The sequence below is a fragment of the Mugil cephalus genome, chromosome 11 (assembly GCF_022458985.1).
Source record: "Mugil cephalus isolate CIBA_MC_2020 chromosome 11, CIBA_Mcephalus_1.1, whole genome shotgun sequence".
Taxonomy (NCBI): domain Eukaryota; kingdom Metazoa; phylum Chordata; class Actinopteri; order Mugiliformes; family Mugilidae; genus Mugil; species Mugil cephalus.
In genome coordinates this window covers 27,430,344-27,446,323 of record NC_061780.1, presented here as the reverse complement: position 1 = coordinate 27,446,323, position 15,980 = coordinate 27,430,344, and the positions used below count along the sequence as shown (strand labels likewise).

The 15,980-nt window shown below is 43.1% G+C and overlaps 1 protein-coding gene across 2 annotated transcripts in view; it reads right to left on the bottom strand.

Annotated features, from left to right (window-relative positions):
* The window catches only part of LOC125015995 (sodium bicarbonate cotransporter 3-like), a 39,541-nt gene extending 25,959 nt beyond the window's left edge, over positions 1-13,582 (bottom strand). Inside the window, exons 1-4 of one of the 2 annotated variants that reach the window (XM_047598155.1) lie at positions 13,391-13,560; positions 3,723-3,936; positions 1,456-1,537; positions 22-162 (exon numbers count right to left, since the gene is read on the bottom strand). In XM_047598155.1, the coding sequence (XP_047454111.1) occupies positions 22-162; positions 1,456-1,537; positions 3,723-3,779 (280 nt within the window). In that variant the 5' untranslated portion in view covers positions 3,780-3,936; positions 13,391-13,560. Of the gene's footprint in view, positions 1-21; positions 163-1,455; positions 1,538-3,722; positions 3,937-13,390 lie in introns of both variants that reach the window. The other variant, XM_047598156.1, reaches the window with a different exon arrangement.
* Between the last annotated feature and the right edge of the window lie 2,398 nt (positions 13,583-15,980).

The window sequence follows — 15,980 nt, the reverse complement described above, 5'->3', positions numbered from 1 at the left end:
ACCAGCTGTCGCGTTACTCACCGTACGAGGGCGACTCGCGTCCGTCCTCCCGGTCCGAGCGGTCGCGCCGTTTCCGGTGATGTCGGTGTCCTCGGTGTCGATGGCGTCTCCGGCTCTCGCGGCCCAGAGGGACGTGGACGCCCACGTATACGGCTCTGTGACCTGACCGAGACAAAACACCACAGAACATACAACAACACGTCCACGATCAGTCTGCGCTGAACTTCTTCTTCTTCTGTCTCAATATTTCATCACAATCCAAAACCCACCCGAGAACCAACAAACCTGATCTAGTTTTTATCATCTGGCTCCTTTAGAGTCTGTCCTCATGATTCTACATCAGCTATGAACCACATGGAGACTGGACTCATAGAATCTGGACCTTTAGTCTCCATCTAGTGGTTTAATGGTGCCACTACAGATAATACACACAATGCAGCCATCTAGTAGTGACAGTTAGCTTAGCATTGCTGTGTAGCATGTAGCCTTGGTGGCTGGTAGCTTAGCGTTGCTATGTAGCATGTAGCCTTGGTGGCTGTTAGCTTAGCATTGCTATGTAGCATGTAGCCTTGGTGGCTGGTAGCTTAGCATTGCTATGTAGGATGTAGCCTTGGTGGCTGGTAGCTTAGCATTGCTATGTAGCATGTAGCCTTGGTGGCTGTTAGCTTAGCATCGCTATGTAGCATGTAGCCTTGGTGGCTGTTAGCTTAGCATCGCTGTGTAGCATGTAGCCTTGGTGGCTGGTAGCTTAGCATTGCTATGTAGCATGTAGCCTTGGTGGCTGTTAGCTTAGCATTGCTATGTAGCATGTAGCCTTGGTGGCTGTTAGCTTAGCATTGCTATGTAGCATGTAGCCCTGGTGGCTGGTAGCTTAGCATTGCTATGTAGCATGTAGCCTTGGTGGCTGGTAGCTTAGCATCGCTATGTAGCATGTAGCCTTGGTGGCTGGTAGCTTAGCATCGCTATGTAGCATGTAGCCTTGGTGGCTGGGGTCCTGGGGAGTTCCATGTGTAAATCTCCATCTTCTTCTGGATCGTATAATGAGCTCAATGGTAGAATGTGATGACGTCCAGGAGAAATAAAATGTCCAAAGGTTGAATTGTGTGAACGTTGCCTCCTGTAGTGAATCAGTAGCATTTTGGAGCCAGATTCACTTTAAGAGGTAAAAACCCAACGTGGAGGAACTTTGGGTTCTTTGGTTTGATCCTAATGTCCAGATGGAGAGTGGACCTGGTTCTGTTTCACTAGAACCTTTGGAGAACATGTGAGCTCTGTGGTGTTTCTAGAAACTCAGTATAATCAATAAAAATACATAAAAGAAATAAGACATTTATTTTCTAACGGATCAGACGAGTTTCTGTCCTGATTTGCCTCCATGTTGTAAAGTATCAAACCTGTAGCATGTGTCAACAGCCTGGTGCTACTTTGTGTTTGTGTTTGTGTTGGTGAACTCACTCTCCAGCTCTTCCTTCTCAAAGTTGGTGTAGAGGGTGGAGCTGGTCTTCCCCTGGTCCAGCACCGCCTCCTCATCGTTGCCCTGGAGCCAACACAGATTCATCAATGAGTCCAAAGTGGTTTTAAGTGACAGGAAGCAGGAGGCCGACGCCCCCTGGCCACTTTATTAGGTACACGGCTGAAACCGGCTCTGCTGTTCTCAACTCATCATTCACCATCATTGTGTTCCTATTATTTTGGCCACCCCATTTTAAGTCAGTGGGTTAAATAAGAGAAACGCTTTCTACATCAAATCAACATCAGAACAGTCACTAATATTAGTATGTGTCCGTACCTAATGTTTTGGCAAACAATTAAAATGTCAGAAAAATGGTAAAACTTCTCATATTAGTCACAAAAATAATCTCATTTTAACATCACGGCAGCAAGAAAAGCATCAAGTCTTTGTTATTTTCCACCAAAATGAGACGATTATCAAACATTAACGGATGTAACTGATAAATAATATCACACACCCGCTGGTTTCACATGTGTCATGTTTCCTCAGATAATTAGACGCTGATAAAAGCACATTTTTGCAGAAGTGACCAGGACACGTGAATATATTTAATTTATCAGAACAGACACTAAGGAGAACTGAGAGTAGCATTCTCTGGTGTACCTAATAAAATGGCCGGTGAGTGTACGTGTGTGTGAGGAGCCTCTAATGATACGGTGCATTCACTGACCGTCGCTAAGTGAAAACTTCAGTGTTCAGGCTTTAATGCAGGAGCTAATTGAGGGAATGTCCTCCCATGTCGTCTGACTAACACACAAACACCAGAGGACATTCAGCAGGACCGTGTCCCTGCAGCGTTAGTGCGGCGCAGACACACACAGAGCTGCAGTGTGTCAAACAGGAAGTGGAACTCGGCGCTGGCTGCTGTGTTTGTACAGTGAACGTGTAACTCGTGACCACATGCACTTAAACCCATTGTACAGTTAAATCCACACGGCTCAGCTCTGCAGCTGCTCGTGATCCACTGATTCAAAACCTCATCTTCCTCATTCACGGCTGCAGATTCAAGCTCAGCTCTGGATCTGGACGCGAGCGCGGCTCAAAGGGAGCTCGTTTGTCCCAGGCGACACTAAACGTCTCATTATCTACCATAAATTATACATTTAATCAGACTTACAGCTGCAGCCGACAGCTACTTTCACAGCTGATCCATCACACGGTTGCTTTTCCAATTAAGGACCCGTCACATGAGGTGGGAAATATTGACTTTAGTCCAAGAGAGTTACTGCACGTGTGCGAGTAATGGAAGCTGTACAACGACAATATGCAAAATGAATGGTATGTAAAAATATTTCTTTTCCATTATTTCTGATTTTAAAACAATGACCAGCACTAGGAGGCTAGGAGGTGAGGAGGCGAGGAGGCTAGGATGCTAGGAAGCTACGGTCCAGTTACCGTCCCGGAGCATCACAGCAGCTCTCACATCACGTCTCAGTTTGAACTGCATCTGTAAACTCGTCTAACGTGAGGAAACCAGAAAACACCACAGCAGATAATCTGACGTGCTTCTAAAAATACAAGTCACCCTGAAGGAATCTGAGGAAGGCTCAGATTTCAAGATGAGGTTTCACATTTTCACGGTGCAGAAGAAGGAAACGTCCAGAGCCGAGACTGTTCTGAACTTTTTACGACGTCAGACGAGGTTCTTGTCCGACGCTGCGACCTCCCAGACCAGAATGATTTAACTTCTGGATGCTTCTATGAAGGCAACAGCTGGTACATGAACCGCATCCAAACTGTTTTATTTTATCCACAGCCAAGATGTTTTCTGTGACAAACGAGATTATTCTTTTCTGAAAGCTGAAGCTGTGTTGATTGGTTTTCTGGGTAATGAGTTTCGGCTCCTGCTCACAGACTGTGGACTAAACTACGTAAAGCGTGTGAAGATAACACCTCGCAGCCACTTCTGCACATTGAGAGTTTGCAGCGGCAGGATGTTGGTTATTTGTGTGTTTTTGTGCACCTGGGTTAAAGTTTTGGTCTGAGCTGTTTTCCTGTTCAAGTGTCTCATTTCCTTAAATCTTAAGCGACCACGAAACGTCAAAAATGTCAATAACTTTGTGCCTAAAAAACCTCCATCTTCTCACTGTCACCAACACAAAAACAAATCTGAGACAACAATCAGACTGCAGACATCCCGGACTCTGTTTTCAGTCTCATAAGACATGAAGCGTGTTTTTTTTGACAGCTGAAAAGCTCCGATACGTACCAGCGACATCGCTCTGGCAACCCTCTGACTCGCAATATCTCCCCAGAAGCCTGCCATCGCAGCCCGAGCCTGGTCTGAATCCAAACAGAAAAACTCTGCAGGTCGTCCAGGATCAGTAAGTGAATACAGACGCCGTCGCCTGTGACTCGTGTATTTATAGCAGAGTGTGTTGCTTCATTGAGCGTCTGTCAGAGCGAACTACAAACCTGGAAGTCTGCAAACACAGCAAGAAAAAAAATAATGATTAAAATAACGGGAGGCGGAGCTTCACGTGGACGCTGAGCAGGGGAAAAGAAACGGGACGAGGTCGACCTGAACTCGTGAACTGAAACCACCCAGAACTGCCTCTTTCTTCCTCCTCTGTCTGCTCACACAGATCTGTGTTGGTTTACAGGAGCTGGATGAAGTCAGGACTCATCAGACGACTCGTACGTCACAGAAAACAAGCAGCAAGTCAAGTCTGAATGTGAGACCAGCAAACACTAAACTAAACATCCTGATTATAAAAACCAACAGGATCCATGAGCCGAGTCAACAACACGTCGTAAATCACCATAAATACCAAACCAAAAGACCTCGATATAAAACCCACGGGTTCCAAGACAAGTTCCACTTTAAGACCAACAAAACCTGAGTGAAGACGTATCCAGACTTAGGGATGTTCACGATTAATCCATGTCACGATTAATCCATGTCACGATTAATCCATGTCACGATTAATCGCGGTATTAAGTGCTACGATAAATTGATCGTAACGTCTCTGAATAACGTCAGAAAATGTTATAAAAAAATAAAGTCACGCAACATAACATGACATCTACATTAATTTCACGACTACTAAGGCAAACAACAGATAACTAACTGCTCAGTGTCGACTCTTTGTGGTTCTTAATCTACAGGTCACAGTCACTTTGTAAACTTCCTCCTCGATCCGCTGGACGTCGCTCGGTTTATCAGTAAAGAACCAGGTTATTATGGCCCAGAGGTTTAACACCACGTGTCTGTTTCTGTTTATTATCACATGATGGTGGCGACCGACGCTGCTCGTTAAATTATCCGACGTTTCATCGAGTGGTTTTCTTGTTGCTCAGGTTTATGTGTGTGCAAATACAAATACTGGATCATATCATTAGTAATATCATTATATTTTGGCATCAAAAGATAGAAATAAAGGAAACTTTAAAGAGTTTTCATGTGACTTTACATATGAATAGATGAAATCAATCACTGCATAATAATGTGATAAATTCTCTGACAATAATCGTGACATCAGGACCCAAACTAAGACTAATGAATATAAAAATCCAACAGGTTCAAAACCAGGTCCCAGTTTAAGACCAACAAGACCTGGGTCAACACCTACACAAGAATAAACACCATATAAAAGCCCACTGCTCGATTAATAAGAGCCAGACCTGAGTAATCAACCATGCACCAGCCCCCACCAACGAGTCCAGATTAAGAAGCCGAATAATCTCCCAATAACGTCCCAACTTCACACCAATAAAATCCATGTAAACACATGTTCATATATATATATATATATATGTGTGTGTGTGTTACAGCGTCTGCAGTGGAGTTCAGTCTTTACTGGTGTTTCTGGATCCAAACTAGACCAAATGTAAAACCAACCTACATACCACAGATAAACTGTTTACACTGAACCACTTGAGCTTTGACACTTGTACCAGGACCTTTGTCTTCCATCCGTCCTGGAGGAACCAGAGACTCTCAGGACTGTGTTGTTCCATCTTTTGTCTTCTGACCTTTGACTCTCCAGCTGCTTTTTAATCTCGGTGATGTAGGAAGCTGATTGTCCCGACATGGGATTCTCTGTGGGAGAGTCAGCCTGGACTCATCTGATTATCTCAAAGCCAACCAGCAGTGATGGGGGGTGTCTCCAGTTTCTCTGAGCTTCTCGTTTCTCCAGTCTGAGGTTTTGCATCTGTAAACGATCATTTTACTACAATGAATCCTCCCCGTACGTGCCTCACACTTGGTGCCAGTGCTTTTCCACTTGGCTCAGGAATTCTAATGAGAATCAACAACAAGCCGCTGCATGAACAGAGCTCGTATCCATGTAAACACATGGCACAGAGGGTTTTACATTTCCTCCACGGTTTTATCAGACACGGCCGACACCGACATCAGCTCAATGCGTCATCTGGCAGATATTCACCCACTTACACCCGGAACTTCTTTCAAATACTAAGATGTAGTGAAGACGAACAGTCACCAACTCATCAGGCAGCAGCAAAACAGAATAGAACAAAATGCTCTTTATTGCCATTACACAGCGTATAATGAGCTTACAGAGCTTGTCCTGCTATTCCTCAGAACCAACACAAAATATAAACAAGGGTGCAAAAGATTCTATTCACAGAGAACTGAGACATAGAATAAAATATAAAAAGAGATGTGAACATATATATCACAGGTATTTTGTTCACACTGCACAAGAAATGTGTTAAAATAGAATAAAACCATCCAACACTGAACTAAATGAACAGCGTGTTTTACATCAAGTCTCAGTTACAAACTCACACATTCAATTAACATTCATTAAAAAGTCCAAAATAAAGAAATAAAATAAAGACACATAAGGTTAAATATAACATACAGTCTCTTGGACCAACAGTTTAAGAAAAAATATAAAACAATATTGAGAAAATCAACAATTCAACAATCAAGTCCTGATTGTTGACCAGTAGTTTTTCCAGGTGGAACAAACCAACAAAAGTCATGAGTCAACACCAACAAACCAGTCAAGACCAAGAATCACCAGCTTCATGCAAACAAATACCAAACAAAGCTGAAGTTCTGAATATAAAGTCAACAGCTTTCAACCCCCCCCAAAAAAAACACACACAAAAAGTCTTAAACAGGAACAACCAGACGTCATCGCTGAAAAAAGACCAACAACTAACTGGAGTTAACACAAGTACAAAACCAAGAATTCAATCAAAGTTTTCCAGACGGACGAGTCTCTTGTTGAGTCCTAATTTAAGACCAACGATTTTCAATAAAAACAAATATGTAAAAACAAACATCTCAGGTCAAGTTCAGTCTTGTTACTTCATTTAGAAAACAAAGGTTCAGGAAGATTCTGCACATGAAGAGTCACTGCAGCATGAACGCACACAACTGCACAAGCAACGGGACAAACGTTGTGAAAGAATTCATTTCAACACATGTTACAGCAAATAGAAGAATATGTCTTTTCAAAGACGCCCTAATAAGACTGAAATACCACACACACACAGATAGAACGAAGTTTCTCAAGACTCCCCTGAGATCACAGACATGTCTCCAGCCTCGCTCCTATATTAGGAGACGCAGCTGAGAGGAAAACCACATCTGGACGGCAGGGACGTCGACTGAAACACGTCACAAGCTGTGGGAAAACTCACACCAGCCGCCTTTGTCAAAGCCCTGGTTCCTCAGTCAGAGTTAATACGTTGGACAAACTAAGAGATTAAAGTAGAAATAAACCTGTGAAGATCTGAACCTGTGGATCTGTAACTCAGACATGACGTGAGAGCTGCTGGTGTTGGTTCAAGACACAGGGACTCGGGTTCATCATGACTTGGGACTCTGGAACCTGTTGTCTTCATATTCATTTGGTTTGATGGTGACTCGGGTCTAGTTGGTCCTAAACCAGGACTGGACCTGGAAAACGTTGGATTCCCTATCTGGTATTTGATGAAGTCGCCCGATGACTCGGAGCCGACTCGTTCATTTTAAACCACCGCCTGAAGAGGGAGCTGTTGATTTTTATATTCACGATTTCACAACGAAATTCTTTCTTTTTGACGACTGCAAACGTTTCATATTTTAGAAGAATTTTATTGCTGAGCAATAATACAAAGCGCAGGAGGCGACAGCTTCTCAACCTTCTTACTCAACCAGTGTTTGTTCTGCAAGACAACACACAAAGGTCAACACTCTCATGTAAACACTCACCTGTGGCCTCAGTGTGAATATCTGCAGAGGACACACTAGGTCAGAGGTCTTCACATACTCACTCGCATCGTATCGTAGATCAGGTCCAACCACATAATCTTTAGGTTTGGACCTAAAAGGACCAAACTACAAAGCTGAGACAAACACACTAAGAGTTTAAAATGTCACCTCAGGTTCAGCGTTTCCAGTAAAGAAGTAAAACCAGATGAAATGCTCCTGCCCAACATATTTCGGAGGATTTCTGAGATTTGTCTTTTGTTTCATGTCACAGTAAAGTAGCAGAGACTAAAAACATGGCTGCCGTCTGGAGACACTTGGCTGCCCTCAGGTTCTCATTCCTTCCCTGTTTGTCCTCATTATTTCTCTGTTTGTTTCCAGCCACTTATCTAAACCGCTTAACTTTGGATTTCTTGTGTATTTATGAGTCTTTCATTTCACTTTTAGCCTCTTAAAGCTGAAGCAGATAATCCAAACCAAACACTTTCATTTCTCAGATCTGACTCCTCCACTCTGACATGACAGAAGTAAAGAACAGCTGGTCTGACAGGTGTGTTTGAAGGAGGCCATACAGGTGAGGTCAGGAAATACCTCAGGGACATTTTTAGGTTTTCCTACATTTGCTGGAACAGTTCACACACAGTAAAGATCAGATTGTACTTGTCTATTTTCTGATCGGTATCAGGTTGATCCGCACGCACCAGAACCCACGTTTTGTATTTATGGAAGAGCAATAAACCAAAACCACCTCATCCTAGAATCCCAGCTAACAGTAGCGCCCCCTAGCTTCCAAGCTAATCTTGTGAAGCTGGTCTGTGTTGTACAATGTGAATGTTCGAGCTGAGCTATCGACTACAGAGCAACGTATTTTAGTTGCTGATAATTTATTGTGTTAAATCGTTGAGCTCTAATATACTATCAGGTTTTTTTTTATTATTATTACTTTGCACAACAAAAGAACAGGAGGCCGGTATTTCTTCACAATCCACCGTCAACATACAGACCTTAATAAAGCTGCACACACGATCTGGGAGAAAATAAAAGCTTCCTATGAATCAGCAGGAAGAAATTCATTAACAAAATGTGCAAAAAAACTTAAAAAAGGAAAAACATCAATATCTGCAAAGAAATTTGGTCGAGACGTCCCTGATTTACGATGTTTGCTTCAGTTTCTGTAGATGGGTCCTGATACTGGTTCCATGATGCTAACGGTGCTGATGCTAACGGTAGTAACCAGACTGATCTGGTGCCAGTGAGTGTTTAATTAGCTTAGCATCCTTAGCTCTATAGCTGCATGGATGGAAGTGAAGCTTCAACACGTCTGAGACCAAACGTTTGTTAAAGTTTGTCTGGACTTCACCTCTAAAGATGCAACAAGGAGGAAACACCTGGAATTAGACTCAACATCTGACCACACATAGCATTAGCATTAGCATTAGCATTTTATTAAAGACCAGAGATGTAGCGTCTGTGATGCCTGACAGACCCCACGACTCTGGTTCATTAGGATCAGGATTCATTCTTAGTTCTATTTATATTATTTAAATGAATGCTCTGCTCAACCAACACGTCACTAAATACCTGATTGTACAGTTCAGGAATGATTCCTGCTTCTGCAAAACATAGTATGAAGCAACTGCACAGTTTCTTCTGGTCTTTCTTTACCGGGGGGATGTGATCTAACAAAACACCAGAGAGCGACGAGACGCCAGAGGACGAGTCTGATGACGTCAACTCGACTCAGCTGGGACGTCTCAACAGCACCGACCTGATCACAGGACACAGCAGCAGCTTCCTCGTTAGCCTCCTCGTTAACCTCCTCCTCAGCCTCCTCCTCAGCCTCCTCGTTAACCTCCTCCTCAGCCTCCTCCTCAGCCTCCTCCTCAGCCTCCTCCTCAGCCTCCTCGTTAGCCTCCTCCTCAGCCTCCTCCTCAGCCTCCTCCTCAGCCTCCTCGTTAACCTCCTCCTCAGCCTCCTCCTCAGCCTCCTCGTTAACCTCCTCCTCAGCCTCCTCGTTAACCTCCTCCTCAGCCTCCTCCTCAGCCTCCTCCTCAGCCTCCTCGTTAACCTCCTCCTCAGCCTCCTCCTCAGCCTCCCTATATTGCACTTGTTGCGTGTTTAATCCAGGAAGGTGCTGTTTCTCGCTCTGCCACTATTCAGATGCACTTGGTCAGAACTGACTCCTGAGGAGTATTTATATTAGAGGAATCTGATGAATGCTACGAGGTTTTTATTGCTGCTATGATGTCGGTGTCAGAGACTTTGTTCATGAAGGTTTGTTGGATAAAACTATGAGAAAATAAAGTGGTTTTATTCAAACTTATGGCTTTTTTATTGGTAAAAGAGAACCAACTCCTATGCTAATTTACTGAATGTAGTGTCACAGACGTATGCTAACTGTATTAGCATGTATGTGGCAAAAACCACATTAACAGCTACTATACAAGTTTTAAGGCCAACGCTTAACACAATATAAATGTATAAAATGTAAATAGAAAATATGAGCGTTGCTACAGTTGTATAATGTAATAAAGTGTGTGTTAGGTTGTGTATTAGGGGAAAAAAATCACACGTTTTTGTTTTATGATTTTTAAATCGATTTATTTTTCTCATTTAAACGCTTTATTTTTGTCTTTGTTTGTTTATAAGTGACGTTGGAAGTTTTCCCTCCAATGAGGGTGATGATTTTTCTTTAAACACATTATCTAATGTCCGTTTGCGTTAAAAACTAAAGCAGAGAAAAAGCAGAGAATGGATGACAAAAAACTTGCAAAATGTGCAGAGATAAAACCTCCATCATCACATTTTAAGTCAAAGACGCAATTTGGATTTTTTGCTTTGAAAGGAAAAGAAGAGCTGGACACGTGGAAAACTATTTGTAAAAGTTCCCTCTGTTACGTATTAAGTTTCTTAATTTAAAGGCTCCTATTTGAGTTGCCTGAGTTTAATTCAGAAAGTCTAGATTTTTCATTGTTATAAAAGGTTCAGATGTGGAAAGTATAACCTTCAGAAAAGTCCATCTGTTCTCTTTTACATGCAGACCAGGCTTTAAGAGTTTAAATTCAGTGCTGCTGAGTAAGTGTAGACATCATCATCATCATCATCATCATCATCATCATCACCATCATCATCATCATCACCATCATCATCATCATCATCCATCTTTTTCTCAGGGTCTGAAGTGAAAACAATCAAACTAAAAATCGTCAGTAATAAAAATTCACCGTTTCCTCAGGATCAAACAGTGAATTGTCCCGCGTGTCTGGACCAAAGACTCTGATAAATGTTGAGTTATTGTGGAGCTGAAAGTCTTCAGAGAGCAGCTATTTCCACCTCCACCTACAACCGAACAATAACCCGATCCGTCAGCTACAGCTTCACACCGCTCACATTGTTCACGGCTGAGGCTCATTTGAATAGTGAGCGTGAAAAGTTTCACCTCTGTTTCCATGGATGGTCGTCAATCAGGAAGTCAGAGGTAGTAACTGTGAGTCCTTCCCTAAAAGAGCTAATGTTCCCTTCAGAGACGTGAAACAGTCCAGAGCATTTAACCTCCGGTCATTCTGCAAAAAGGATTCACCTGAAAATCATGCTGGTTGAATCCTACAATGACTTTTATCAATGAAACCAGAAGAGAACGACACGTTGCTTCATGCAGCGTTTACTCAAACACAACTGTTGTACAGAGAAGCCTGAGGGTTTATCACACAGTCACACGGGGAAACTTTATGACTTTTTATCACACCAGCAATTAGAGACGTCAAACAGGAACGTAGACCTGCGTGTCTTCAAATGTCACTCTTCAGAAACAGAGACACCCGCTCTAAAAAGTCAGAAAGGTCGCAAACCGACAGGAACTGCTGCAAAGCTGCTGCAGAGCTAATGGGTAAAAGCAAAAGAAACGATCAGTGAACCAGAATAAACAGGGAGGCCTGCACCGATTAGCATTTCTGCAGCCAATCACAGACAGACGTTAAAAATAATCTGTTTTTTTCCATCAGTTCAGCAGGAAAATCAAGCGAAAAAAGATGACAAAGTATTTGAAACACAGAAGCCACATGTCTCCGTTCCTGCTGGAATAAAAGAAATAGAAAAAAACACCTCAAGTTTGAAAGTAAAACTACACTGAAGCCACTAAAATAAATTCCATTGCGTCATTGCCTCTTTTTCACATCAGACCCACAAACAACAAATCACATCCAACACGTAGAAACAGCCGTTCGTCTCAGGCTTCATTCATAAAAGAAACCTGAGCTGCTATTGTTGAACCTGCTGTTGCAGTCGGATCATGTCAGCAGCAACAGGGACTTGAGTCAACACAACGACGCACAACAGAAAGACACAACCCGTCAGAAACGAACTGTAAACCTGCCTCGTACATTCACCTGCTGCAGATACTTTATCAAACTAAAAACACCACAAAAGACACTTTAAACAAACTTCAACACAACAAAAAGTGATATAAACGTCACTCACTCACCCACAGTCTCCCACGACAAAACATTAGGTACACCAGACTCCACTGACTCCACTGACTACAATGTCAAAATATTAGGAACAAATGACAGTTTAATAATAAATTCCCCTGATGCTCTAATTAACATAATTTCTCTGCATTTATTGACCGAATCTAAATCTGATGAGTTTGCTGTCGGATAAAACACAAAGGAAGATTCAGAGTAGGACTGGGTTCTCTGGTGTACCTAATGAACTGGCCAATGAGAGTAGTGTGAGACTCAGAGGCCTCAATAGCTCAAACTGAACAGCTGACTCATGTCTCGTCTCCATGGCAACAGCAAAGCCCATCTGAGAAGGATGGGGAGGACCAGACACATAAGAATCAGTCCTCAGCCTCGTGGACTCGTCTCCTCTGCTCTGACTCCAGGGGTCAGGGGTCAGAGGTCAGCATCACTCAGGTCGGGATTCAGTGCCTTGCTCATGGGAGGGCTCCAGGTTTCTTACTCCAACGAGTTCTACACAAAGAGTTGAGTTCCAACTGCTTCTCCGTTTTCCCCTTCCAAATGCAAGTGACTGTGGGGAGACCAGACTCAATGCGCTGCACGAGTAATTTAAAGATTTGGGGGTTGTCCGCAAAACTGCACAATGCACCTAATAATTAAAGACACTAGAACTTTCTCATTAAACATTCTCTTTAATTCGGCATATAAGCAGAACCTCGCATTGTACTCGTTAATGTTTCATTTTGCTTCCAAGCATCTAGAATATTAAGTTTCAGTATCAAGGAGAGCAGCACGCACGACAAGCCAAACCTGTTGAAAAGGAGGAAGTTTTGATAAATTCTGTCCATCTGCGTGGATGTGACTCATGCCGAATGTAAGCCCAGGTCACCACGAGTCACATCCATCTTTTAGGTGGTTCAGTTGCGTTTATATATTTGGCGAGGAGCCTCTGAATACAGAAGTGGAGATTTCTACAAGGCACTTCCGCAAAGTCTTCCTTCCCATGCGCATCGCTCCTCCACTTCCTGGCGTACGCGTGGTCGCTTAAAAACAAAAGGCAGCCAGCCTCCGCTGCTCCTGGCAGCGTGAACATGTTCTCTTTTTAAATAACACGCATTTAAAAGTGTTGTTTTTTTCCGACACCATCTCGGCTCAAAAACTTCTTCTACTTCTTCTTCTTCGGCTGAGGAGGCGCTAGCCGCCGGCTAACAGGTACACTAGAGGAGGGGGGTGTAAGTGTGAACTTACAGATGTGAGGAGCGGTCTCATCTGTTCGCTGTTGTCTTCCTCCATGTCCACAGAGCTCGCTGAGTCTTCCTCCCCCCGGACACGACTCCCGGTTCCTCCGAGTTTAGCTAAACCAGCTACTATCCGCTTCTCCTCCTTCTTCTTCTTTTTCTCCGCCACTATTTTACAACTGCCTCAAATATATAAACTCCAGCGGTAAGCCCCGCCCCTCTTGATTGACAGCCGGTTACTCCGGCGACGTGGCAGCAATTGTTTTATTTGCACCAATCACCGAGGAGGAAAACGAAGTGGGCGTGGTCACTGTTGTCAGGAAGTTTAGAAAATAAACTTTATGTTTTTAAAACCACAGGAGAAAAATAAAAAGCAGATTTGTTTCTTTAATATAATAATAATTATTTATTTAATGATAAACTTTTATTTTTAACACAGGAGGAAAATAAAAAGCAGTTTTACTTCATTCATTTATTAATAATAAATTATTTAATTATTTATTTTTAATTTTTACCATAGGAGGAAAATGAAATGCAGATATATTTTATTAATATAATAATAAACTTTTTTAACCATAAAAATAAAAGAGAGAGAGAGAAAAGAAAGACAATGAATTTTAACAAAATGAACAAAGAAAAAAGAGAAAAGAAATAGAGACAAAGAGAAAAAGAAAGAGAGAATGAATGAGGGAAATAAAGAAAGCAGAAATAATGAAGTAAAGAAAGGAAGAAAGAAAAGGAAGATTGATCGAGATGCTGCAGCTGAAGAGAGATGAGAAAAACTCCATCGTGTTCTGCTGTTGTTCCTATGACAGGATTCATGTTTTCATCAGACGCTTTGAACCGATGAGAACATGAACGTCAGATCAGCTCTTGAACGCAGCGTGGACCCAGCGTGGACCCTCAGGGGCCCGTGGACCCAGCGTGGACCCAGCGTGGACCCAGCGTGGACCCAGCGTGGACCCAGCGGGGCCCGTGGACCCAGCGTGGACCCAGCGTGGACCCAGCGTGGACCCAGCGTGGACCCTCAGGGGCCCGTGGACCCAGCGTGGACCCAGCGTGGACCCTCAGGGGCCCGTGGACCCAGCGTGGACCCAGCGTGGACCCAGCGGGGACCCAGCGTGGACCCAGCGGGGGCCCGTGGACCCAGCGTGGACCCTCAGGCGCCCGTGGGATGGAAAGAAGGTGCTGATTGTTCGCGGTTTTATCTGCGATTAGCAGCCTGGCATTTGTGTTTCCCTCTCTCCTCTAATCCTGACTGATTATTTCATTACACTAAAGTCATTGTTGTTCCCACAAAGCAGCGGCACTCGGGCCCCCGAGGCCCCCACACCACCTTTATTCCAGGCTTCCTCCAGAGAAACAACATGAGGGGACGTCCAGTCCCCGGACTAAAGGAAAATAGATTAATAAGTCAGCCTCCGAACAATGAAAGCAATAGTTATGAGAAACTTTCTCTGTGGGGTTTAGAACAAAATGAGTTCCTGCAGCTTCTGCTGGATATTTGAGATGAACTTTGACCTTTAACCCCAATACTGAGACGTGGATGTAAAAGAGAGACAGAAGAGAAAAAGAAAGAAAGTAAAGAAACAAACAAACAAAAAGAAAGAAAAAGAGAGAAAAAAGACAAACGGGAAAGAAAGATGAACAGAAGAAGAGAAAGTAAAGAACTTTAAAGACTGAAATGAAAATAATGAATAACTGAACAAGTTGAACTCAGATCAGATCAGAGATAGACTCTGTCTCCCATGATGCACCAGGTCTCATGTAGATAAATAAGACAAACAGAGGTTAAACTGAATTTCTCTTTATTTCACTTAAAACAAAGAAAGAATTAAAGCTGAATTCTCTGTGACATTTCTGTAGCTGCATCATCATCACTTTATTTAAAAAGCTTAAACGTCACCATGTAGCAGGTTAAAGCTTAAAGTCTCTCACAGGCCACAAAATAATGGAGCTTTAATGTCCCTAAAATATTAAATATTGTTTTACTCCCTTGATTAAATTATGCACTTGATAGTGTTTCTATTAACTTGTTGCAGTTTCGTTGTCTCACTTATACAATGACAATAAAGGCGTATTCTGTTCTTAAATATTAAATATTAAATATTAAAGATGAGTTTAAAACCTGTGAATCAGATGGAATCAATAAATAAGCATGAACGTGTTACATGTGTCACTATAGTTGAATTGATTGAATTGATGAGTCATGTGACCATTAAAAGCGTCATCATTTCATTCATTTATTCGTCATTAATCAGTTAATCAGCCTCAGGTCAGATCAGCCTGGTGGGCGGAGCTCTCTCTGCTGCTGGGCGGGGCTTAGCGTCAGCAGCTTCCTCAGGTGAGTCAGGACCAGGTGCTTCATGGAGCGATCTGCAGCGAAGGATTCTGGGAGATGAGTCCTGAGAGAGGACGAAGGGTCAGGTTCCGACCTTTGATAGTGACTCATGTTGTGTTGTGTCGTGTTGTGTTGGTGCTGTTGTACCTGGGCAGTCTGCAGCGGTGTGTGCGGTGTGTGTGGGGTCCCCGGTGACCGGGGGCCCGGGGTCCGGGGCCTCCCTGGGGGGCCCGGAGGTTCCTGGACAGAGCCGACAGAG